At 47.2% G+C, this 24,743-nt stretch overlaps 1 protein-coding gene across 1 annotated transcript in view; it reads left to right on the top strand.

Moving 5' to 3' along the window:
• Window positions 1–23,643, top strand: part of TMEM132B (transmembrane protein 132B) — a 209,535-nt gene extending 185,892 nt beyond the window's left edge. The window contains exons 6-9 of the mRNA XM_063416041.1: window positions 11,578–11,783; window positions 18,270–18,543; window positions 19,060–19,251; window positions 20,412–23,643. Coding sequence (XP_063272111.1) covers window positions 11,578–11,783; window positions 18,270–18,543; window positions 19,060–19,251; window positions 20,412–21,566 — 1,827 coding nt within the window. The 3' untranslated portion in view covers window positions 21,567–23,643. The remainder of the gene's footprint in view (window positions 1–11,577; window positions 11,784–18,269; window positions 18,544–19,059; window positions 19,252–20,411) is intronic.
• Window positions 23,644–24,743: the final 1,100 nt, after the last annotated feature.

The following is a 24,743-nucleotide window of genomic DNA, read 5'->3' as shown; positions in this document are numbered from 1 at the left end:
GGCTGCAGACTCAGGGTTTATGATGTGTCTGTGTCATACAAGCAATAAGAGACACAGGAAAACAACAAAATCCAGGCAAAGCTAGAGCAGAGACAGAGCCACAGCTGATGTGGAGCCTTTTTCTAGATATTTTCTCAACCAGTAGTTTACAAGAAGAAATTTAGAGTCTATTATTCTAGCAAGTCAGAAAAATACCCACATGGGTTTAGTATTAACAAAGAGGCTTCTGTAAACCTAAGAAATAATACTCAATAATTCATTATTTAAGATTGATACTTTTTCTATCTTTGCAAAGCATGTATCTAAAACCTTTTACATCCCAAACCAGCAATCAGTCCTTGTTCTTGTTCCTTATGAGAGATATAAATGTATTCTCTTGGTTCCTGATTTCTTAGCTTCCCATGGGAAAGTTTTGAGATTCCCAGCCTTTCTTCAGCTTTTTGTCTGCCTTCTGGGGCCTTTCTGCACCTTCTGGAGCCTTTTTCTTTTTAGATTCCCACAGGCTGGCATCGGGAGTGTTTTGAAAAGCAAAGGTTTTAATAACTGAGAAAATAACAAACGATACAAGAACAAAACAAAAGCCGGGCTCAGGCGCAGGGAAGCCCTTTACCCCTGGCTAGGACACCCCAAAAAACACTTGGGCACCTCTGTGCTCCTTCTTAAATACTCATTGTTTCAGGAGGCTTTTGGCTTGCTGCCCGAGAGAAAGTAGCTACATTTCAGAAGCAGCTACAGAGACCAGCAGTGCCTCTGTCCCGGCACCGGGCCGGTTGTGACCAGAGAAATACAGAAATTCCTGTGCCATGTCTGCATTCCCCAGCCTGAAAAACCAGGCTCACTTTCTTGGCAAAATTTAAAAAGTGTAATAAAAAGACAACGGAGACAGAGATAAAGCAGAAGGGTTAAAATGGCCAGGGGATTGGCATTCAGCCAAGAGCACACTTACTATTCTGGAGAAATTCCTTCAATACCTTTTCCCTTACATCATCCTGTTTGAATATTCAGATATTATCATGCATATTCAAATTTTTCTAGATCGTTTAGCATGGCCCCGCCTTTTTAGAGCATGTTTGTCTCTTGGCTGTGGTTTTATTGTCACCTCCAGTTTGGGGTTTGGGCCACACTTTCTTCAGGTGGCAGATGCTGATATTGGCTTATCAACAGCAGGGTCCTCTTCTCATTTTCCCTGGATGTTATCCCAACCAAGAACTCACTCATAACTGTGTCAGCTACCACCATTACCACATCTAAGGTTTTGTTAATAGCAGAAATAAAAGCAGAGTTATTTTAACATTATACATACAGCATTCATTTTGATATTTGCGGAAAGCCAATTTTATAATATGTATTTATAACTCCAGGGAGGCTGAGAAGCCAGCAGGCACAGAAGGGTGCTTGGCTTTAGCAGGTACAGATCTGCTGGCCTTGCTCAAACACAGTCTTTATAAACCTCTGTTTCCCCTCTGTTCAAATTTCGTTGGAGAACTGGGAGGATATGCAATACATGAAATCGAATGAATATGCATGTAATTGTTTCTTTTTCTTTAATTTCATGGAGCCTTAGAACTTAAATTTCAGTCACAGGGATTAGAGCCATGAATCATGAACACTAAGTTTACTTAGTGCTCAGAAAATTACTTTTAAAGCCCATTATTTTACAAAGAACTTTAACATCTGATGCTGCCTGGGTATTTTCCCCTCTTACTTCTCTCACCCATCTGCAAATGACTCTGTCAGTTTATAACCCCATTTGTGTGAGCGATTCCATGGGGGAAAGCAGAGAGGGGGGAAAAACCCACCTTAGCTTATAGCTCAAACATATGTGTTATTTTCACCTAATTAACAGCTCTTACAGAGCAGGTTCAGTGTTTGCAATTAGATGGATGCAAGAAGGAGCTGGTACCATCTGCTAGGGCTTCACCACATAAACAGCTCCTGAGCCCTTCTGGGATAGCAGCTGATGAATATGAAGAATGTGGATGTTTACATAAACTCCCAAGTGCTGCTGATGCCTTATCTGCACAAGCGGAAGGGTCAAACTTCTAAGCAAATCCACCTCAGACAAGTGTGCTTGGAATTTGCGCTGGTGAGAGATCCTTTATCTCGGGAATGAAGATGTCTGTGGAGATGAGCGGGGCTGGCTGGGAGGATGCTGGCCCCGCATGCGGTGACACGGCAGGAGCAGCTAGGCTGGCCTGTGTCCCAAACTGCTCCAAAGGAGCACAAACCCACCCAGCAGGAACGGCACCCACACGGCATCGATCACAAATGGGCAAGGGAGAGAGGAGACCCTGCTCTAAGCTCTGCTCCGTGTGTTCTCATTACCAACAAAAGTAATGATTGAATGGGAGAAAAAAGTATTCCTGAAGCTTTGACTAAACACAGACTGTGCTGAGCTTGAAATGAGCTCGAAGTCGCTTCATGTGCACCTGCTCTGCTGCATCCTGGCAGTGGAACTGCTGCTCCATCAGGGGAGAATTGCAGTTTGTCCAAACACCCTGAAGTGTGACAGACCAGAGAGCTGGAGCCTCCAAACCCACACTGCCTGCAAGTCTTTGTTCCAGGCTTGTGTCTCAGTTGGCTGCCACTGCCTTACAATAGACAGTGAAGTCCTCACAGCCTTGAAAACTCCCGGGCTGGGGCCAGCAAAGCAGGAGAAAGTCTCCAATTTGCTTCAACAAATGCTTCAACCTGGTCAAATCTCAGAGGCAGGCTGTGTCCCCTCCCGGTGCCATCCCTGTCCTCTGTCACACCTCCGGGTCCTCCTGGTTCCCCAGCCCAGGAACGCCTGTGCTCACACCAACAGCACACAGACACCTCCAGCATTTAATTCCTGGCACGAAGCAGCATTTCTGTCCTGCAGGGGAGGGGACATTCCTGGGGTCCAACCACTGCCTGTCCCAGGCTCCCTGAGCAGAGCATTCTCTGCTCTTCAAAGACACCAGAACCTCAACACGGCCATGGATTTCTCCTGATGCAGATGATCTCTCTTTCTCATGGTGAGGAATCAGTGGGCAGAGCAGAAACACGAACTTAATTCCAACAGAATCCCTCAACTTGATTTTTTTTTTTTTTTTTTTTTTTTTTTTTTTTTTTTTTTTTTTGGAAAGAGTGTAATTAAAAGCTCAGCTGATGGATAAAGGATCTTGTTTTGTGAAGCAGAGAACATTTTGGCAGCCCCCATGTGCTACTTTAGCTGCTCCCCATTTGCTTTCAGTATTCCCTCTCCATAATCAATAAGGAGGAAATGCTGGAGCATCTTCCTGAAGGGTGGCTGTGCTCAGGTGGGGTTGGTCTCTTGCCTTGGGCAGCACTGACAGAAGGAGAGGACACAGCCTTAAGCTGCACCAAGGGAAATATAGGCTGGATATCAGGAAAAAGACTTTTATACAAAAGCTAATAAAGTATTGGAATGGTCTACCTGGGGAAGTGGTGGAGTCACCATCCCTGGATGTGTTTAAGGAAAGACTGGATGTGGCACTGGGTGCCGTGGTTTAGTTGAGGTTAGGGCTGGGTTGGACTCAGTGATCCTGGAGGTCTCTTCAGCCCGACGATTCTGTGATTCTGTGATTCTGTGGTTCTGTGGTTCTGTGACTCTGTGGTTCTGTGACTCTGTGATTCTGTGATTCTGTGGTTCTGTGACTCTGTGACTCTGTGACTCTGTGATTCTGTGATTCTGTGATTCTGTGGTTCTGTGATTCTGTGATTCTGTGACTCTGTGGTTCTGTGGTTCTGTGGTTCTGTGATTCTGTGGTTCTGTGGTTCTGTGACTCTGTGACTCTGTGGTTCTGTGACTCTGTGATTCTGTGACTCTGTGGTTCTGTGACTCTGTGGTTCTGTGATTCTGTGATTCTGTGATTCTGTGGTTCTGTGGTTCTGTGGTTCTGTGATTCTGTGGTTCTGTGGTTCTGTGACTGTGATTCTGTGGTTCTGTGACTCTGTGACTCTGTGGTTCTGTGACTCTGTGACTCTGTGGTTCTGTGACTGTGGTTCTGTGATTCTGTGGTTCTGTGGTTCTGTGATTCTGTGATTCTGTGGTTCTGTGACTCTGTGGTTCTGTGGTTCTGTGGTTCTGTGATTCTGTGGTTCTGTGACTCTGTGATTTTGTGACTCTGTGATTCTGTGGTTCTGTGATTCTGTGGTTCTGTGACTCTGTGATTTTGTGACTCTGTGATTCTGTGACTCTGTGATTCTGTGACTCTGTGGTTCTGTAACTCTGTGGTTCTGTGTTCTGCTGCTGTGGGTGCTCAGTGGGTGTTGCTGAGCTGGAATTCAGCAGCAGGCTGGAGTCTGAGCGCTCACCCACCTTCCCCTCCCGACCTGTGCCCCCCAAACTTCTCTCCTCCCGCAGGACCCCCCTGCACGGTGCTGGAGGAGAACGGGAGCAGCTGCTCCACACCTGGCACTGGAATCCTGGCACATCTCGAGTGCTGGTTAATAATTTTGAATGCTGGTTAATAATTTCGCACAGATCACCAGTTTTTGAATAGAGCGCACTCCATTCCGTTCAGCAGGTTTTTAAACTCTCATCGTGCATTCATGGATCAGCGCACCTTTTCTAAGCCTCAGCAATTGTCTGCATTGTTAAACCCAAATGTTAATTTCTGCCGTGCTGTCCTTCCCTCTAGTTCAGTGCGTTTCAATGGGGGTTAAACGCTAAAACCACTCTAAACCTTTAAACACCCATTCCCATCATCACAGGCCATCCCTGGGCTCATCTCCCTCCCCGCTCAGTTTCCTGCTTCTCCTCCCCAAGGTGTTTAACACCGATCCTCAGAGAAAAGGAGCAGAAACACCAAGTGTCTGTAACCCTGTGCTGCCCATCGCTGCCCACACCAACTCTGTGCAGCTCCTGCTGCCCCTCCACAAACCCACTGCTGTGACCACCGAGGTTTCCTGGTCTCTTGAACGCACAGCACTTCAGTAAATTATCTGCTTTTCCAGATCTGTGCTTTCCTGGATGAAGGATTTTCCTGTCAGTCTTGCTGCAGTCGGGGCTGAGCGTAAATCACAGACTGCACTCTGTGCCCCTGCCAGGAGCGTTCTCCAGGACAGGCCCGCTCTGGCACACACAGTTATGGGGCTCCTCTCTGGATCTGGGATGCTCTTGCAGCTCTCTGCAGCCACGGGGAAAATTTTGGGGGCTTTAAATGGGGTCTGTGTAAGGCTGTGTGCTCCCCCCATCAGGGCAAGCCAGGCCGTGCTTCTGTCTCTTAACTTTCAAAGTCCAGATTTGAGTTTTGGATCTCTGCTTTATTCCTTTAGAACAATAAAATAGGAAAGAAAACCATTACAAAATGCTCATTTCAAAATATGAGTTTTGGATCTCCTGCTTTACTCCTTTAGAACAATAAAACTGGGAAGAAAAACCATTGCAAAATGATAATTTCCGAATGGCCTGGACTTCCCAGCGGGTTTGATTGTGTCATTTTGGAAATGCCTGCTAACCAGGGAAACTCTGATACTGGATCATCCTCCACTTGATTCCTTTGGATTGACCTCAGCAGTTTTAAGATCAAGCCTTTGGGTAATTGAAAAACAGAGCAGATGTATCTGAAAATAACCAACCCAAACAGCAAGCACAGCCCTGCTCCTGCTGGCAGATTTGGTGACCAGCCTGTTTGTACAGGACACCACAGTGCCCAGGGGGTCAGCAAACTTCCCTGCCTCAATCCCAATTTCCCCAAAAATCAAGATTAGAGACACCTCTTGTTTCAGTGTAAAGTATGTGATTTAATTCGTGGTGGATGTAGCAATTAAAGACTACTTAGGATGAAGAGCACTGGAACTGCTTCAGGCCCACCTTGACGTGTCTAATTTTTTATCTTTTCTCCAGTGAAAGCTGATGGTAGCGAGAGGGGAAATCATTTTAATCCTGTTTGTAAATTTAGCTGTTGGACTGGTGTGAGTCAGGCAGTTTGTATCCTGTGCCTGTGTAACATTATTATTCAATGATAAGATGAAAAACAAACACATATCCAACACATGGGATGGGGAATACTCGACTTAAACTCTTGCTATCATTTCTAAGTAGGAAAGAAACCTTAGAATACATCTCAGGGGATTCCTAAAGCCAACACTTCCATCTGAAAGTGCAGCAGCTATTTCAGAGAACAGTACTTGGAGAACGGATTTGCCAATAAAAACAAATTAACGGGAAAAGAATGTTTCAAAAATGACACTTCCAAGACTATTCTGCACATGTGGAAGATTAAAAGGGAATAAAACCTCTTGTTTTATTAGTTTAAATGCCAGCATCATGCCATTTGCTATCCTTTACTCTGTATATTCTTAATGTACCATTTGCCTCGAATCGCTTGCAGACAATATCTGCAGACCCCAGTGCACAGGACGAGCTGGGGCAGGGGGAGGCAGAGCTGCTGCTGTGAGAATGATGGAAAAATCCCTGCCTGTGGAGAGAAACAGATCCTGGTGAGCCTGGCAGGGCTGGGGTCCAGGGTGGCTTGTGAGGGGCACGGGCAGAGGTGCCAGGGCAAGGGCAGAGCCCCCTGAGCTCACCGTGCCCCTCACCTGGCCGGGCCCTGGTGGGCTCCGGGAGCCCCACACGCTCTGTGCCACCCGTGCAGGGGGGACAGGAGCCTCAGGGACCAGCCTGAGAGGATGAAAGGATCGGGAGAACAATCCTTCTTTTTGTCTTTAACTCTTGCTCAAACACCAGGCCAGATTCCTCAGGCTGAGGAAGTGACTTCAGAGAGTTCTGTGATTTCTAAAGCAAACCCAGCAAAAATAAAAATAAAAATAAAAATAAAAAATTACCCAAACCAGAAAAAAGATCCAGCAGTTTAAAAAGGTGCAAGAGGCAGAAAGTAAACACACAGTGAAAGGGTTTGAAGGAGCAAGCAGGCAGCTCAGCAAATCCTTCCTAATGTGGGAACAACAACGTCAGGAACAATGCCACGGGAAAGGTGGGAAAGGCAGCGCTCAGGAAACACCGCAAAATCACAACTGGGAGATTGTTATGAGAATGAGCCATTCACTGCCGGCACCATTCTCTGTAATCTTGTCACAATTGTTCTCTTTATAGCCTCAGGCACAATAATGAGCCTTTGTATGCCCACACTTGGGCTGCAGAGCATCGCTGTGCCCTGCTCCTCTGCCCTGCTCCTCTGCCCTGCTCTGAACATCCCCAGCTGCCAGGGCAGCTCCTCCTGCTCTGAACCCCCCCAGGGCAGCCCCTCCTGTCCTGAATCCCCCCAGGTCATTCCCTGCTGCCCTGAACCCCCCAGGGCAGTCCCTGCTGTCCTGAACCCCCCAGGACAATCCCTGCTGTCCTGAATCCCCCCAGGGCAGCCCCTCCTGCCCTGAACCCCCCAGGTCCATCCCTGCTGCCCTGAGCCCCCCAGGTCATTCCCTCCTGCCCTGAACCCCCCAGATCAATCCCTGCTGCCTCTGTTTCTCAGAGCCCTGCTGGGTGGGCAGCTGAGCAGAGGATGGAGGTGGCTGCAGCCAGACCCGTTCTGGGCTCTGCCTCCTCTGCTGGGCATCAGGAGTGGCTCTGGCAGGCAGTCAAGGAATGAGAAATGACTGAGGAAAATCAGGGTTACAACACTGAAGTCTGCACGCCCATCCCATTGAACTCGGGTATTTTTAAAGACAAGTGGATCTTGACCTCAAGCAAAATCCTCCTCCTGTAAATCCAGCGTTTCTGAAGTGCTGGTGAAGGCTCTTTTGGCAGCAAGCAGCAATTTTCAAGGGTGAATTTGAACTTAAAATTTAAATCATTTAGAGACCTGACTGGATAACCAAATGGCTGAGTTTTTCAGCTGAAAAGAGTCTGTGTTAGACCAAATCCTGATACACATGGTGTGAGCCTCAGTTTTCTTTAAATAGGCTGTAAAATTAGCACCATCCCTTTGTGGTTTGTGTCAAAACTTCACAGGTGAGAAGCGCCACAGGACAGCTTTGCACTGAGCTGGGTCTCACACTTCCATCCCTTTAGGCACTGTTGCTTTGCACTGAATCAACACGAATTGAATTCATTCCTCTGGGTAGGAGCTTTTCCTTTATAATTCATTATCCATGTCCATTCACAGCTGTATGTAAATATCAGTGTGAAGTGTTTGCCTGAAGGTGAAAAAAGATGATCTTGGAGATGGGAAGGCGCTGAGGTGCTGCAGGCAGGAGATGGATGCCGCTGTGGCCAGGCCTCTGCTGGAGCAGCTTGCTCTCTTCACACACAAGAGTGAGGAAAAAAATGTGCTCAGCAGAGTTTCAGCATGACCAAAAACCTCCTGAATAATCAACAGCCACGAGATTTGTGAGTGCCTTGTCTCCTGTGAGGGCTCCTTGCAGGGTGACTGAGCTTGGGCACAGCCCTGCTCGCAGAGAGGAGCCAGCAGCAGCACCAGCTGCTCTCCTGTCACTCCACATTCCCTCTGTTCCACCTGCTCACCCAAAGGCTGCAGAAACCTTTGGGACCTGTGGTTTCCCCATGGCTCCTCCTCTGCTGCCGTCTCCCTGTGCTCTGGGTTAGCCTCAAGCCACGAGGCTGTCACAGGGCAAAATGTGCTTTTCCACAATGACCTGTGGGGACTGGAGCCAAACACCTGCTTCAAAGCCCGGAGAGGTTTAACTGCAGCTCTTTCTCTTGACCTGAGAACGGGAGCACACGGTGGCAGGCCTGTCCCCTGCAAACTGGCAGCACTTTCTGCTGTCAGGCATTGACAGTGCACTGACAGACTGCTCTGAGCAGCCCTGCTCCGTGCATTTTACATGAGAGGTGCCATTCTCACTTTTGCTGATTCCCCTCGCTGTGTAGTGTTTGCAGGAGGGACTGAAGAGCCTTTTCCCTCTCTGCTCCCTCAGAGGAGCAGCTCAGAAGGATTCTGTGGGCAGTCACTGCTGGGGCAGCTCTGCCCCTTGGCACACCCGGGCACAGCAGGACGGGCAGCACTGGGGGCAGATCCTCTCCCAGCAGCATCAGCAGCGTCCCGTGAGAGCCAGAGAGTGCCTGGAAAAGTGAGGAGGGGCAGGAAAAGGAGAGAAGGTGCTTTGCTGCAGGCCATGGGCAGGAGAGTGCAGCTGGCAGTGCCCAAGCTCAGGGTGTGTCCCAGTCCCTCTTCACACGGTGCTGCCATGGAATCGCTGCTCCCATGGAATCAGCTCCTTGTCCTGGCTCTGAAGTGGGTCCCAAGTGAAAAATTTCACACATTTCACAGAATCACAGGGTTGGAAGAGACCTTCAAGGTCATCAAATCCAACCTGTGCCCCAACACCTCAACTAAACCACGGCACTACGTGCCACATCCAGGCTTTTTTTTTTTCTTAAAAAAAAGGGAGTGCTGGACATGTTCTGTCCATGCTCAAGGTTCTCATTTCCTTCAGATGAGCCAAGTTTACTCTCTAGCACTGTAGTGAGATTAGTGAAAGAACACGGCAGTAATTAAATATGTGTGGGTGAAATAGAGGCTTCCTCGTGTGAGCTGTAGTCTATCCTGCCTTTCCACAGGACTCAGCTGGATTTTCCTTTGAATTACCTGGTGTGCTGGTACTTAATAAACTCAAATTCCAGACAGAGAACTGAAACAACAATGCCTCTCTTCAAGTTCTCTTATCCAAGCTGGATTATTTTCTGGAAGATCCACGTCAGTGAATCCTGAGCTCTGAACACTCCACAGGACCACTGGGTGAACTATAGCATAGTTATATATCCTGCTTTGTACCCACCTTTTGGTCAGTATATAAATGACTGGATGTCTCTGTCTAGACATAAAATCTGTGAAATTTGTAAGCCTGGACTGATATTTTTATAGCTACAATTAATGTCCGTCTTTCAGTTCCCTAATTTAGCACCTTTCTTGCCTGCTGACAAGAACATTTGATGCAGCAAGAAGAGAATCTGAAAAATTAGCTGCTGTCTTGTCAGATATTAGTTATTCCCCTGATCCAGCCTTGATGTTTATCCCTCCCTCTTTTGAGTTTTCTTAATTATTTCTGTCTTGTATTAATTCCCACATAACTCCCTAGATGTAAGCTTTATGGTTTGGAATCTCAACTGCTCATTCAATTAATGGGCTTGCTTAATGTGCTTAAACTTTCCAGAGACACTCGTGACACATTATGAGGGAGGGAAAGAAAGATTCCAAGCATGCTCCATCTCATTTGTGGTACTCCTGAGCCTGAAGTCCATTTTAAGCTCTTTATCAGATTATCTAGATTTATTATTTTTATATTCCTGTGCTCATTAAGCATTTATGTGGAGGAGTATTCTCTCCAGAAGAGTGACTTAGTTTCCTTTGCCCCATCCCTCATCACCTGGTTTAACCCCTTTTAAATGAGCAATTGTAGTTCCAGTCCAGTGAGAAGGATCTGAGAATTTGGCAGTATGGAAGGACAGGTCTTTTACTGCACATCTGAATATTGTGTAGTTTTTGAGCAAAACAAAGCATCTGCCAGAGATTTTCTCTTATTTTCCTTGGCTCAGTAACCCCTAATCCCTGCTAATATCAGAGAAGATTTGAGGTGGGTTTGCAGAGGGAACCCAAGCTGTGTTTCAGCACTGAAACCCGCCTGAGTTCTGTCAGTGCCTGCAGGAGAGCAGAATTCACACACGGCTCAGCCAGGCCCGGGTGCCAGGGCTGGGCAGGGTGACACAGAGCAGTCCTGGCAGGAGGACACCCTCCTGTCACCAGCTGTGCCTTTAAAAGGTTCCACCCACACCACACGGACCCTCTGTCTAAAGCAGAATGCAAACCAGATAAAATCCGTGTGCACATGCAGGTATAGAATTCATGTTATACATGTGTGTAAACATGAATACTGTCCATGAACAATGCATGTATCCATGGCTGTGTGCTTGTGGATATAATCTACAACTGTACACACACATTTATAAAGATATCAGAAACCCCTTCCTGACAAGGGAGTCCTGCCTCCCAGGATGCAGATTGAATTAGTTGCTACATCATTTATTTTAATTTATTTTATATAAAGAAGATCTGTGCTCAGGACCCTGATTTTGTGCCAGAAGACCCCTGGAACCAGGAGGGCAGCTGAGCCCACCCCTTGTTTTAGCAGTGATTTCACAGAATGCCACGGAGCAACTATGAACGCATTTTGTAAAAACAATTACTGAGAAGTCCTAAAAAATAATGCTTCTGCTGCACTTCTGCTCATGAGCCATAAGGGGATCTTTGTCTTTCAGCGTTACAGTGCTCAAGGAAAAGGGAAAGGATTCTGGTTTATGGTTCTGAGTCAGTCTTTTTCTTACTAACATATGGCCCCATTTTTTTCTGGTTCTTTAAGCAAGCTGTAAACATAAACGTTGATGCACATGGAGTTTGATTCATGAAGAGTTTAATTTGCCTAGTATAAAAGATTCACACAGGTTATATAACACCATTAAATTATTTTTGTGGTTTGAGTAGTATCCTTTGAGGAAAGCACAACTCTTTCCCTGGGGTCCATTTATCACCGTTTGCTTCTAATTAGAAAACTGGAGATGCAATATGCGTGACTTACATTTGCAGTGTTGTCTTAGGACTGATGTATCATCCTTGTTCCTCCTCAGGAACTTTTCTTCATCTCCTAATTTTTTTATATATATATTTTTTTAAGGTTTCTGAGAGCTGTGACTCCATCTTCGTTAATGGCAAGGAGATGAAGAGCAAAGTGGACACGATTGTGAACTTCACCTACCAGCATTTCACCACCCAGCTGGAGGTGACAGTGTGGGTGCCCAGGCTGCCCCTGCAGATCGAGATCTCTGACACGGAGCTCAGCCAGATCAAGGGCTGGAGGATCCCCGTCACCTCCAACAAAAGGTACGAGAGCACCATTGCCCTCCAGGCCCTGCTTTTAGAACAATTTTGGCCATTTCTAGAACATTCCTCAGAGTCTGAGCTCTCCTGTTGCACAGTAGGACACGAAAGAACTCATAGATGTGAAAGAAGGGGCAGAACTTTACTTTCTTTCATATTTATACATTTTTGGCACCAGCTGTGGATTGGAGGATGGGATCATGATCCCTCCAACCACACTGGTCAAACAGGCAGGCAATCAGTTCTCCTCCTCCTCCAGAAAGGAATGTAAACAAAAACTACCCTTAGGTAAACAGAGCTATTTTTACAATCACAAACTGTTAGAAGCTTGAGAATCTTGACTCCAAGAAATTAAACAATCAGATGGCTAAAAATTCCAGAATATCAGGGCGACACTCCTGTTTGCCATTAGGTTTACAATCAGCCTCAGCCTTCACTCAAACACCAACAATCTGTGTTTTATCCCGATCTGTGCAGTTTAAAAGTGGGTGGCTTTGCCTGGAGCATGGATCGATTCCACACAATCCCAGGACATCGCATCACACATTGCAGAGCTGAGCAAAAGGCCCCGGGCTCTGCTGCTGGTGTAACACAGCCCTGTGTGTGTGAGAGGGGTTCACACTGCCACAGCTCCACTCCTGTGACACAGAACAGGGCCAGCGAGGTGGCACTGCCACAGCTCCACTCCTGTGACACAGAACAGGGCCAGCGAGGTGGCACTGCCACAGCTCCACTCCTGTGACACAGAACAGGGCCAGCGAGGTGGCACTGCCACAGCTCCACTCCTGTGACACAGAACAGGGCCAGCGAGGTGGCACTGCCACAGCTCCACTCCTGTGACACAGAACAGGGCCAGCGAGGTGGCACTGCCTCAGTGCTGGGGGAGGCGACCAGCCCAGGGCTCTTCCAACCCAAACCTTCTGTGATTCCATCACTCTGGGGTCTGCTCAGCCTGGGCAGATGCACTGAGCAGCAGCCCTGGCTGCTCCATTCCTCAGCAGCTCTGAGTTAAGAAACAACTCCCACTGAAGACCGTGTTCCACCAGGAAAAAAGGAGGGGGAAGAGAGTGGGGATTCTGAGCTCTGATCCCTCCATTCCCCACTGAAAATGCCCGTTCTGTAATTACCATCATCTGCACAATTTGCAAGATTAAGAAATTCCAGGAACACTGCTGTGTTGGTGGATTTCAGGCGAAGTTGATAAATATTAGTGGGGAGAAGGTGTGACTCCAGCTCAGATTCCTAACCCCGAGCAAAAGCCTTGCTGGCAGCAGCAAGGGGAGAGCTGAACGCTGTGGCAGCTCCAGCTAAAGCTCTCCAGTGCCCAGGAGAACATCCCGGCTCCTGAGGAGCCTGAGGAGCCCGGAGAGCACCGAGGGACAATGACCCAGCTCTGTAAGGGCACAGAATGAGGGCAGCAGGACACAATTTGCAGGATGTCACATAATGAGCTCCAGAGAAGGGCAATGAGTGACCTCTGGATAATGTGGGGATATTTTTTGGCTATGACAGAAGAGGTGATGAGAATCTGGCATGAGAGAAACCGGAGTGTTTGCTCCAGAGGCAGCGTTGCTGTTTGAGGCAGAAGAGCTGTGCTAGGTGAGGAATGAAGGGATTTAAGCCGAGTGTTAAATCTTCACTGAATTCCCTTCTCCTGCCCGTGCTGTCCCACCCCTGAGGCACAGAGCCCGCAGGAGCAGCGGGGATTTTGCTGAGCACACGGCTGCAGGATTAGCCCGGTGTTTATTGCAGGAGCTGTGAGTGAGACATTCAGCCCTGCTTATCCCCGGGCATTCTCCAGTTAAACCCATTACAGGCAGCGCTGGAAATTTCCCTCCTGGTGTCTCCTCCTGATTTATTTGGCCAGTGGAAATAAAGGGAATGGCCTGAGAGCCTGCTCTGCTTGCAGGCTGGCAAGCTTTGCAGAGTTTTGGTGCAAAGCTGCTGGCACACGTCCTGCTGGCATTTTCCAGGGGGGAGGCAGAGAAAGTGTGGCCACCGTGCCACCCCCCGGGAACAGCTAAAGTTTCAACAGGAAAAAAATGATCTCTCATTTTATTGAGCATTCCTGTGGATTTTTTAACTCTGCAGGGCTATTCTGGATCAATAGTTCAGAGCCAGCATTAGTTGTGCTCACTCTGACATTTACTTTCCACATAAGGTTTTTACATTTCCTTTATTTTTAGATTTGGATGGTTTTTACCTGAGATTTAGTGGCTTATCAGTTTGGTTCTTTTTTATTATTATGACTTTTCTCTTTACTTTTTAATCTGCTTATACCTCCACCTCCTATCTGCTTCCCAAGATCCTAAACATGGGGGAGTTTTTATGAGTTTTTAAGTGATAAGCTGAAGCACTCCAGACATTTGGACTGCAGTCAGGAGCTGCAGGTTTGAGAGTGAGCAGAGTGCTTTTATCTTTGCAAAAACCCCAAATCCAAGCATTTCCCAGCAGGGGAAGCCATAGCACTGTGTTGTTCCAACTTCACCTTCATGTAAGAGCCAATATTGGCAATTTGCATGAGGTTTTTGATATCTGTCCTTGAAGGAAACTCAGGAATTCTCTCCAAAGTCCCTGACAACAGGCTTAGGCAGCCTTAAACTTCGCCCCAAAATCAGCTGAAACGATGTCATGACAGGCTGCTTTTATGCCAGAAACTGGAAAAAAACCCCTGATTCATCTCCCCTGTGGAAGAGCAGCAATACAATTTACAGATCAGCCTGCAAATGGATGGGAAATCCTTGATATTATCAAGAGGAGGATTTTATCTCTGGGGAGTGTTGCAGGTAGGAAGAGCCTCCCTGGACAGGTGAAATTCAGCTCCACAATCCTCCCCTGGCTGATGCAGGGAAACTTTGTGCAGCACAGGCTGCACAAACCCCAGCTCAGCAAACAATGGGTGTATATTTAAATTAAAGACAAATATTGGAGTGTGGAAGAGGCCCAGGCAGTCTAACAAGAACATTTATTTCTATTCCTCGTGCATCAGCAAAACAATTACCTTCTTCTTGAGGTTCCTGCCCCAGCTCTGTGCACACATATTTACATGGCATGAGTGGCTTCAGCTTGCATTAATAGAATTGCATGGCTAAAGTCTCACAGAAGCAGCGGGAAATGGAATTCCAGTAAATATTCAGCTGGGATAGGACCTTGTTTCCAGGAGGCTCCCAACACCACCAGCACAGGCTTCACTCCAGGCAGCGCTCGTTGGGCTTGGGGCAGCCCTGCCCTGCTCCTGTCCAGTTCTGAGAGCAAAGGGGGCCTGGCCTGAGTTAAAGCAGGGCAGAATAAACTGCTTTAGTTAAACCCTCAGTGAACACCCCTTTAGCTGCCCCTCAGAAGTAAAGCTGTGCTTTAAGGCAAATTAAGCAAGACTGGATCCAAACCATTCCATTCGTGGGTAGCAGCACCTGCACCAAGCTGTAAATTTGCTCCTTTGGTTAATTGACTTTAATGTCCTATGGAGATAAGGCCTTGGAGATTTTTGTTAATAGGTAGGCTGCATTTTCAAGATCTCTAAAAGTACCAAATTACATTTCTGCTTGAACTGTGAGTGGAGTTATGTGCAGCTTATTTCTGTAGCTCCCTCTAAATCAACTCCTAGTGGTTTGTAATTTGTATCTGAGAGGGTTTTTTTTTCAATTAGGGGTGTTGCAAATGTTTTTTAAATGTACAACTCTTCCTAATGAGTATTTCAAATCCAAACCCAGCAAAACTGATTTCTTTAGGGTTGTTTTTTTTTTTTTTTAACAGAGAATTAGCATCTGGCCCAAGTATTTGAGAGGGGTGCAGATTAAAAGAGACACACTTGAACTGCTCAGAGACAAGGCCTGTGATATGGAGTTGACAGATCACTGATTAGATCAGTGCTCGCAGGCACCCTTGGAACAGGCTGCTGCTGTAGCTCAGCTCCCTGGCAAAGCCTTTCTCTCCGTGAAATGTAAATTAAATGTAATTCTGGCAACCTTGGCTCGCTCCAGAAAAGCAGAAAACCTTCCAAGCACGTTTGCCAAGCAGCGAGAAATAGGGTAAGGAGGGCTCTGAGAGACTTTCAGTGATGACCAAGGGGAAAAAGCACAATATGCAGCAGCAGCTTATATTCACCAGGACTTGTCTTAAGCAGAAAATGAGCCCCTGCTTTATGAAGGGTTTTAAGCTTGCTGAAAACTCTGTAATGAGGAGTTTAAAGGGGACTGTGCAATTGGATCTCCAACGTTTTGTTGGACATGTGGAGACAAAACATTGACTTACTGCCTAAGCCTTGATTTTGTGGCTTTAAAGTGGAGAAGTTATATCCTTTGTACAAAAAAAACCCCAAAAAAACCCAGAAAGAATTTGAGCTGAGACCTGGCAAGGCAGACTTGAAAAGCTTGTAGTGAAAATTGAGAGCTCTCCCTCTCTGAGCTGACAAGGAGCGTGCCTTGCTCGTTCTGGGCTTTGGAGAGGCTTTTCTGATGCTCCACATTTGTTTGCCACAGAAGACGTTTCTGAGGAGAAGTACATAAACATCTCTGAATGGTTTTGTGCTGGAATGGAGCCTTTGCATTTAAGATACCCCAAGGAATGGGCTGGACTTGAATTCTCTTTTTGTTGTGGTAAATATTGGCTGCCCAAGTCGTGAAAATAAGGACAGGAGTGCTCCCTCTGTGCCCCTGTGCTCCAGTCCTTCCCTCTGGTCATTCCACAGCCCATATTTATGAGCTGGGGCTGAAAAAAGAATTCCCTCCAGTTGTTTTGAATAGATTTCCTCTCGGACAACCCAGCGGTGCAAGGTTTTAAACAGTGAAAGTACAAATAAACAAGCACATAAATAAACATAACAGGAACCCATTGGGCCTGAATAAAACATCGAATCACAGAATGGTTTGGCTTGAAAGAAACCTTAAAGATCTTCTTGTTCCAAGGCCTGCCCTGGGCAGGGACAAACATCAGCTGGTGTGGCAGGAGCAGAAAGGGGCTGTGTAAAACGATGTTGATGTGAGAACATTTCCTGCAGGACACACAGCCCCGGCTCTGGGTCTCCTTTCCCACACCAAGGCTGGTTCCCATCACTTCTGTGCTCCTTTGCCCCAAATCCCAGAAGGGCTCCTCACCTGAACAGCTTTTGCACGTTTTTTCTCCAATTCTGCACAGGCACTGATGTTGCTGTCTGTGTTATTGAGAGAGGGGCAAATCCCAAAATCTCAGAGCTGAGCTGGCTTTTGCCAAAGTCTGAGATTGTTCTGGGTTATGGCTTAGCTGAGTTGAAGAGGGTCAGAACAGAGGAATAAATTGAAAGTGGGAGCATTAAGGAGTCCATGAATTCATTTACAGCACAGATGGATGTGGACCACAAAAGCTCGATGAACATTCCCCCTTCCAGAACTTTCTTTGTGGCTGTTTTGCCAACTGTGAGCTGACTTCAGACCAACACCAGTGTTGGGAAGGAGAGAACAACTGAAAGTTTCCCTGAAACACCCTGCTAGTCAAACTCAGACTAATTTCTCTGGGAAATCAAAATCTTATTTTAGTAGCCTTTTTCCTAACAATTCCACTGCTGTTCAATGATGTTTCACCCAGCACGTAATGATGCACCCTTGTTTTACACACACAAAACCATTTTTACACACACAGACCGTTCCCTTGAGGCTGAATGTAAATTTTCAGCTAACAAGTGGTGCATTGAAAATGTATTTCCAGTGGACTGGGTTCTGTAACACCGGGACTTTCAGTCCTTTTGAAGAGCACAAGGGTTTTTCTTAGATATGTTTTCAGCTTACTGCCTGCCAACTTTGTCATAAAACAATTTATAACAGAAGCAATTCTGTTTTGTAATAGTTTTTCATAGCTGCTGTTTCAAAGGGGAAGATAAAGGGACACAGTAACCACAAAACTACCTCCAGCAATACTTTGAAAAATAAGAGACTCACCCTGCATTTCCCACCCTTGATACAGAGGCGGCTTAGGCTCAATAAATACAGGAGGGAGGGAAATTATTTCTGAGCAATGAATCCACAGCATGGGGGCATAATGAGGAAAAGTGTGACCACCTACTGCTTAATACCTGACTTGGAAGAGATAAGAGGATCCATGTGTTTGTCCCAGGCAAGGAACAAGAGGAAAAAAATATATAAAATATTAATATTGGTGGTAAACTGTGTCTTTAAGCAGACAAAACTCTGTGAGGTGTGACAGCAGTGCAAACAACCCCATGCAAATCCTTCAGTGCTTAAGGGAGAGCATGAGGCTCCTCAGTGCATTTTTGGGGTGTTGTAGCAGATGTGCTGGGCCTGTCCCTGCACTGTGAACAGCTCTGTTCCTTTGTTTTGTGTTATTTTCTTCTTTTATTAAAACCTTTCTGCTTTTTCAAGACACACTCAGCTGTGCCATCTCACTCGTTGTTCTAAGCCATTTTCCGTGAGGTGCTGGGCACCCTGAGAGGTGTCTCAGCCTCCCAGAGCTGAGCCCAGCCCGGGGCAGGGCAGGTAACGAGGCTGGCTGTGTCCCCAGGCCCACCCGCGACAGCGAGGACGAGGAGGACGACGAGAAGAGAGGCAGGGGCTGCACGCTGCAGTACCAGCACGCCATGGTCAGGGTGCTCACGCAGTTCGTGGCAGAGTCCCCCGAGGCTGGAGGCCAGCTCAGCTTCCTGCTGGGCCCCGACTGGCAGCTGGACATCACCCACCTGGTCAGGGACTTCATGCAGGTGGAGGAGCCCAGGATCGCCCAGCTGCAGGAGGGGCGAGTGCTGGCGGGGCGTGAGCAGGGCATCACCACGGTGCAGGTACGGCCGGGGATCGCCGGGGGTGGGAGTGACCCCGGGGACCCCTCCCAGGCTGGCTGATAAACCGGCTGGGTGCCATGGACTGCCCACAGACAGCCTTTCATCATCAGACTCTAGCAGCATCCAAAAACCAGGGGTGGGGCTAACCTGGCATTCTATAGGGTTTTACCTGGGCCGTCTTGTTATCTGGTGTCCAATCTTGGTTAAAGGGCAGGGAGTTTTATAGACCCCACAAAAATGACTTTAAAAAAATCCATTTAATTTATTCTATATTATATATATATTTTGTCGAGACCAAGCTGCAATTTTGAAGTGATTTGTTGTTTTATTAAATTATTTTTTTAGGTAAAGTAATTTAGCAGCAAATGAGTGTGATGTCCTGGGGGAAAGCATCAGCTCTGGCTTGGACATGGACGTGACCAACCCAGGATTAATCTGCTGTGCTGCTTAGGAGCCAGCCTTGCTTTGAACCCCTTCCCTGCTGTTTCACGCAAGGTGTTCCCTGCCTCTCCCCAGGTCCTGTCCCCTCTCTCGGATTCCATCCTGGCAGAGAAGACAGTGATCGTCCTGGATGACCGAGTGACCATCACAGACCTGGGGGCCCAGCTGGTGTCGGGCTTGGCCGTGTCCCTGCAGAGCAGCAAAGCCAACAAGAGAGCCCTGGTGGCCACCACGTCCGCCCACGACATCCTGCGCACCCCCAAGCAGGTACGGCCCAAAGAACGCGTCAGACCCGTCCCTGTCTGCCCTCTGCTGTGGCAGGGTCACCTGCTGGAAATTTTAGATAGGATAAATATCAGGCTGTGAAAAGAAAGGCAGCTCACCCTCCTGACCGACCCCACGTGCCCCTGCACGGGCACCACTCCGCTCTCAGAGCACAGGGAAAGGGATGGACGTGTCTGGGAGTGCACAAACAAAGCCTGGATGTGGCACAGAAAATGCTTTTTCTGTGGGAAAACACAGCCTAGCTGTGCCAGCAGAGCTGGGAATGCTGTTCCTTAATTGTCTCACAAGGTCAGCCCTGCCAAAACGACCTCTGGCTGCAGGTGCAGAAGTTTTCGTGACCTGCCTTGCTGAACACTGGTGAGTTTGGGGCTTGCTTTGAACCAGATAATCCAAGGAGTTAAATAGCTTTTAATGAGACCACGAACAAATTCTACACGTGGTTTTTAATAGATTTTATAGAGTTGAGGTTCTACATCAATGCAGAAAGTGTAAATATATTTTTTGCACTAGCAATTTGCAGTAAGAAGACAAATTGCTTTGGTCAAGTCATAAAAATGGTGTTTTTTATGAGTGTTTCTATAGTTCCCAGCAAAGACCACGATCACTTCAGCATATTGCAAGTCCTGCATATTTAGCCTGACAGAAAATACAAAGTACTGCACGGAGATGGGTTCTCCCCCCAGTTTGTTCCTGGGCTGGATGGGCTCGCTGGCCTGACCCATTCCAGCTCTGCTCATTGTGTTCCATAAGGCCCTGGAACTGCAGCATTAGAGAATTCCCCATTATAGGTCCTTTATAAACCTAATTGACCGTGATGTTGGAAATATGATTATTTTCATCACGAGGCTCCGGCATTCAAAAGAAGCTCCTCGCTTCAGACTGAGAAAAAAGAATCATCGTTGCTTTTTCCCAGCATTTTTATTAAATCTACATGAGCGTTCCTTTGATAGCTCCTGAAGGTGAGCTAAATGCCTCAGTGGTCTAGAGAACACAAGAAAATGAGAAGCAGAGTAGACATTTTCGATTTCTTTAAAAAAACAAACCAAAGTTAAACTCTGTATTTTTCCAGACTCATGGGGTGTCTGATTGGTGCTCTCTCTGTCTCTCACATATTTTTTCTCCCCTCATGCTGTCCCCACCAGGAGGCCGTGGTGAGCGCCTGGGTCTTGTTCAGCGACGGGTCGGTGACGCCCTTGGACATCTACGACTCCAAGGACTTCTCCATCTCCATCTCCTCCCTGGATGAGATGGTGGTGTCGTCACACCAGGACCCGCTGTCCCTCTGGCCCGTGGTGGTGGCCGAGGGGGACGGGCAGGGCCCCCTGATTAAAATCGAGATGGTCATCAGCGAGCCCTGCCAGAAGACCAAGCGCAAGAGCGTCCTGGCCGTGGGCAAGGGAAACGTCAAGGTGAAGTTTGGTCAGAAGGATTCCGACCCAAAGGGGAGCACCAACGACATCGACGACGTGGAGAAAGATTTTAAAAGCCACGCGGGCAACGCCATAGAGAAAGCTGCAGAGCAAGAGAGGACGGCACAAGACTGGTCCAAAACCCACGAGGACGTGTCAGGCCCCGAGGACAATGCAAACAAAAGCACAACTTTCGTGTCTCCCGTTGACCAGGAGTCCCTGGAGGATGGCCAGCTTCAAAATAACCCGACTGCCTTCACAGGATTCCCTACCCAAGTGGAAATCCCGGGAGAAAACAACCCCAGTGACCTCTCATTGACTTCCAGAGGATTGACAGACCTGGAGATTGGCATGTACGCGCTGCTCTGTGTTTTCTGCTTGGCAATCTTGGTCTTTTTGATTAACTGTGTGGCATTTGCTTGGAAGTACAGGCACAAAAGGTTTGCTGTGAGTGAGCAAGGCAACATCCCCCATTCCCATGACTGGGTCTGGCTTGGAAATGAGGTGGAGCTCCTGGAAAACCCAGTGGACATTTCGCTCCCGTCAGAGGAGTGCACGACCATGATTGACAGAGGGATGCAGTTTGAAGAGAGCAACTTTCTCCTTAATGGGAGCTCTCAGAAGACTCTTCATAATCATATCCTCAGATCTTCTGAGTACCTTTGTGAAAAAGAAGTTAAAAGTGAACCTATAAATCCTTCTGGGCCAAAGCAGAAGCGAGTAAAGTTCACTTCATATACAACGATACTGCCGGAGGACGGAGGCCCCTACACCAACTCAATTCTATTTGACAGTGATGATAATATTAAATGGGTATGCCAAGACATGAACCTTGGCGATTCCAAGGAACTTAGGGACTATATGGAAAGACTGCAAGACAATATGTAAAACTACTTTCTTATGTTTGTAATCACCTTTATGCCTTCTGTTTATGGATGGTGGAGCAGTCAGTCCAGTCAGCAATAGGAGCGAGACAGCCCAAGCCTGGAGGTACTGAGCTGATAACCTGATCTCAGAGAGCAGGCACAGGAGGCTGGCTGAGTTAATCCTGTTTCACCACAAACCAGGATGTGCCCCTAAAACAGCTCCCTGTAGGTGTTGGAGGTGCCACACACGATGGCTGTTTTTGTATACTGCCTGGTACTAGCAAAATGCTAATCCAACCGCGCTCAGACTCAGAGGAGACTTCATTTGTTTGTCATCTCCCATGAAAAATGGTCAATCAGAAAAGAAAGGGATGTTTGTTTGCATTGATTTTTTCCTAGTCGTCGTCCTTTGTAAAGCACAGTGGACATTTCTTGCTTACAGCCTGAGAGGAGGCTCACGGAAAAGGGATCGGGATGAATCTCATTTAATTGCCTATGTGCAATGCAGCCAAGTAGTCTTATTATTTTTTACAGAGATAAAAAAACCCCATGTGGTTAATTTCTTCTTATATTGTTTGTGAATTTTATTTGACTTAGGGAACATTAAATACTTCCTTTGAAGGGGGTTGGGTTGGTGTTTTTTTTTTTTTTTTTGGTTGTACCAAAGTGTAGTACAGTAATATTTATAATGATTTGAGTTTTTTATTCATCTGTTTCAGCCCCCAGAGATACCTCCTTCATCACTGATTATCTTCCTCCTTTCCATATGGGTCGTTAGTATTTGAAACATAGAAAGGAATTAGAACTCTTACTGGGAAAGGGTTGTGTCTTCTTACAGGGAACTGTAAATATAATAATAAACCCTGGAAAATAAAAACCAAGGAGTAGCCCTGGGTTCACTTTTGTCATTGCTAATATGAAAAAATAACCTGTAAAAAAATAAAAACCAAACCAGCACATACTTCAAAGGGAAATGCTTTGCTGAAACAGCAGCTTGGCTGACAATACACGGAGTGAGAAAGTCAAACGTGGTATTGAAATGCATAAAACAGGATGGAAATGTCCTAGGAAATGAGCACTGGAGTCACTGCCACTCTGTGCTAATGAATCCATTGGTGGCAGAGTTTAGCAGGCCTGAGAAGTTCACGCTCAGCAGCCCCAGCCCTTGTCTGAAACATCCCTGGCCACGAAGCCATTAAAGAGAAAAACTCCGTGTTTCATTAAAAAGGAAAGGAGAGACACGTTGGGACTGTCCAATCTTAGCAAGGAAAACATGCTGGGAGTTCAAAGCTGCCATTTCATGTGCATCACATGTGGTTTTTTACTGAGGGATGACTGAGATGAGTTGAAAATTACAGTCAGGAAAAACCTGAATCTACAGAATACTGAAAAGCCCCCAATAAAGCGCCTGTGATGGATCCTGTGCAATAACCACAAGAGCCAAATTACAACTGCCTTACGTACTGGAGTTCCCATCTTTTAGGTAGATCAAAGCAAGATTTGAATTTATAGTTCAGTGGTGATATTTGAACAAATGAGAAAATTGTGAGAAATTCTGCATTTGGGTCCTAATCCACAGCTGGGAACGTGTTTAATGTAAGTGCTGCAAAATACAGGAATTTTAACATTGACACTAAAAGTGAGGACACCAGGCTTATATAAGTGATTAGAGACTTTTGCTGGCACTGAACTGCACAGGGAGGGAATGGCATCTGTTTTAATCTAATTCTGAGGAGAGAAAATAATAGAGCACAGATATGTTTCTGTTTCATGAGGGACGCAGCACTTGTGCGTCAGATGAAGTCTTGGGTTGTTTAACAAATGTTCTCTTTCCTTTCAATGATCCAGGAAATAATGAAAGATGAATTCCTACAAAGATCCTTATCACTAACAACATAAAATCCCTTTTTCAGACTGTAACTTCTCTTCCCAATGTGTTAGTTTGTATTTGGCCCAACCAGAGAGCAGAACAAAAGATAAAAAACAACCCTATTTGCTATTGTTTGCACAATATAGTATAAACTGACCACAAATTGGTTTGGTCTTGAAATCAGAGGAACCAATTGCTGCAGGCAGGGGCAGAGAGCCCAACAATTCCTGAGTGTGCCAGGGAGGCCTCAGAGCGGAGCACGGAGCTGTTTGCTCATGGGAACCTTTCCTTCCATCCCTGCTGAGATCCCATTTCCTCATGGGAACCTTTCCTTCCATCCCTGCTGAGATCCCATTTCCCCATGGGAACCTTTCCTTCCACTCCCTCTGAGATCCCATTTCCTCATGGGAACCTTTCCTTCCACTCCCTCTGAGATCCCATTTCCTCATGGGAACCTTTCCTTCCATTCCCAGTGAGGCTTCTCATGGAAACCTTTCCTTTCAGCCCCGCTGGAGCTCCATTTCCTCATGGAAATCTTTCCTTTCAGCCCTGCTGGAGCTCCATTTCTCCATGGAACCCTTTCCTTCCATTTCCACTGAGGTTCCATTTCCACTGGGGTTCCATTTCCCCATGGAATCCTCTCCTTCCAGCCCTGCAGAGGCTCCATTTCCCCATGGAATCCTCTCCTTCCAGCCCTGCAGAGGCTCCAGCAGCTGCTCAGGGTCCCTGCTCGGTGCCCCTGCAGCCCCCAGGGTCCTGCAGGGGTCCCGGGCTGCTCCTCTGCCTCACCCACCCAGCCCGAGGCTCCCTCCTGTGGGAAACCTCCCCTGGAGCACCCCAAGGTTCAGGTGCTCCCTGCTGGCACCCTGGGGTGTCCCTGGTGCCCAGGGTGTCCCTGGTGTCCATCGTGCTCAGGGACGGGCCAGAGCCCCCAGAGCACACTGCAGGGTCTGCCTGATCCCAAACCCGCCCTGGGGAGGGTCCCAGTGCCCGGGGCTGGGCTCTGTTTGCCACCGAGGGGTGAAATCCCAGCTGGGGACGCTCAGCGTGGCCCTGGAGGTGCTCAGGGCAGTTTTTGGTGGCTCAGTGGCTGAATTTGGGGCAGTTCTGGAGCCCCAGAGGTGTCGGTCTCTCCCAAGTGAAATGATAATTACTGCCCATCAGGCAGGAGCACAGCTGGGAACCAGTTAAACACTGGAACTGGGGACAGCTGGCCACAAAAAGACCCCATCCCCAAATCCTGCAGTGGGGGGAAAGGAAGAGCAGGCTCATAAATTTTTCTCTTTTCCATCACACGTCATTACATGAAAGCTCTTACTTGGAAAATGG

Source organism: Prinia subflava, chromosome 19 (assembly GCF_021018805.1).
Source record: "Prinia subflava isolate CZ2003 ecotype Zambia chromosome 19, Cam_Psub_1.2, whole genome shotgun sequence".
Taxonomy (NCBI): domain Eukaryota; kingdom Metazoa; phylum Chordata; class Aves; order Passeriformes; family Cisticolidae; genus Prinia; species Prinia subflava.
Note: the sequence above shows the minus strand (reverse complement) of the source record. Positions and strands in the feature narration are given on the sequence as shown.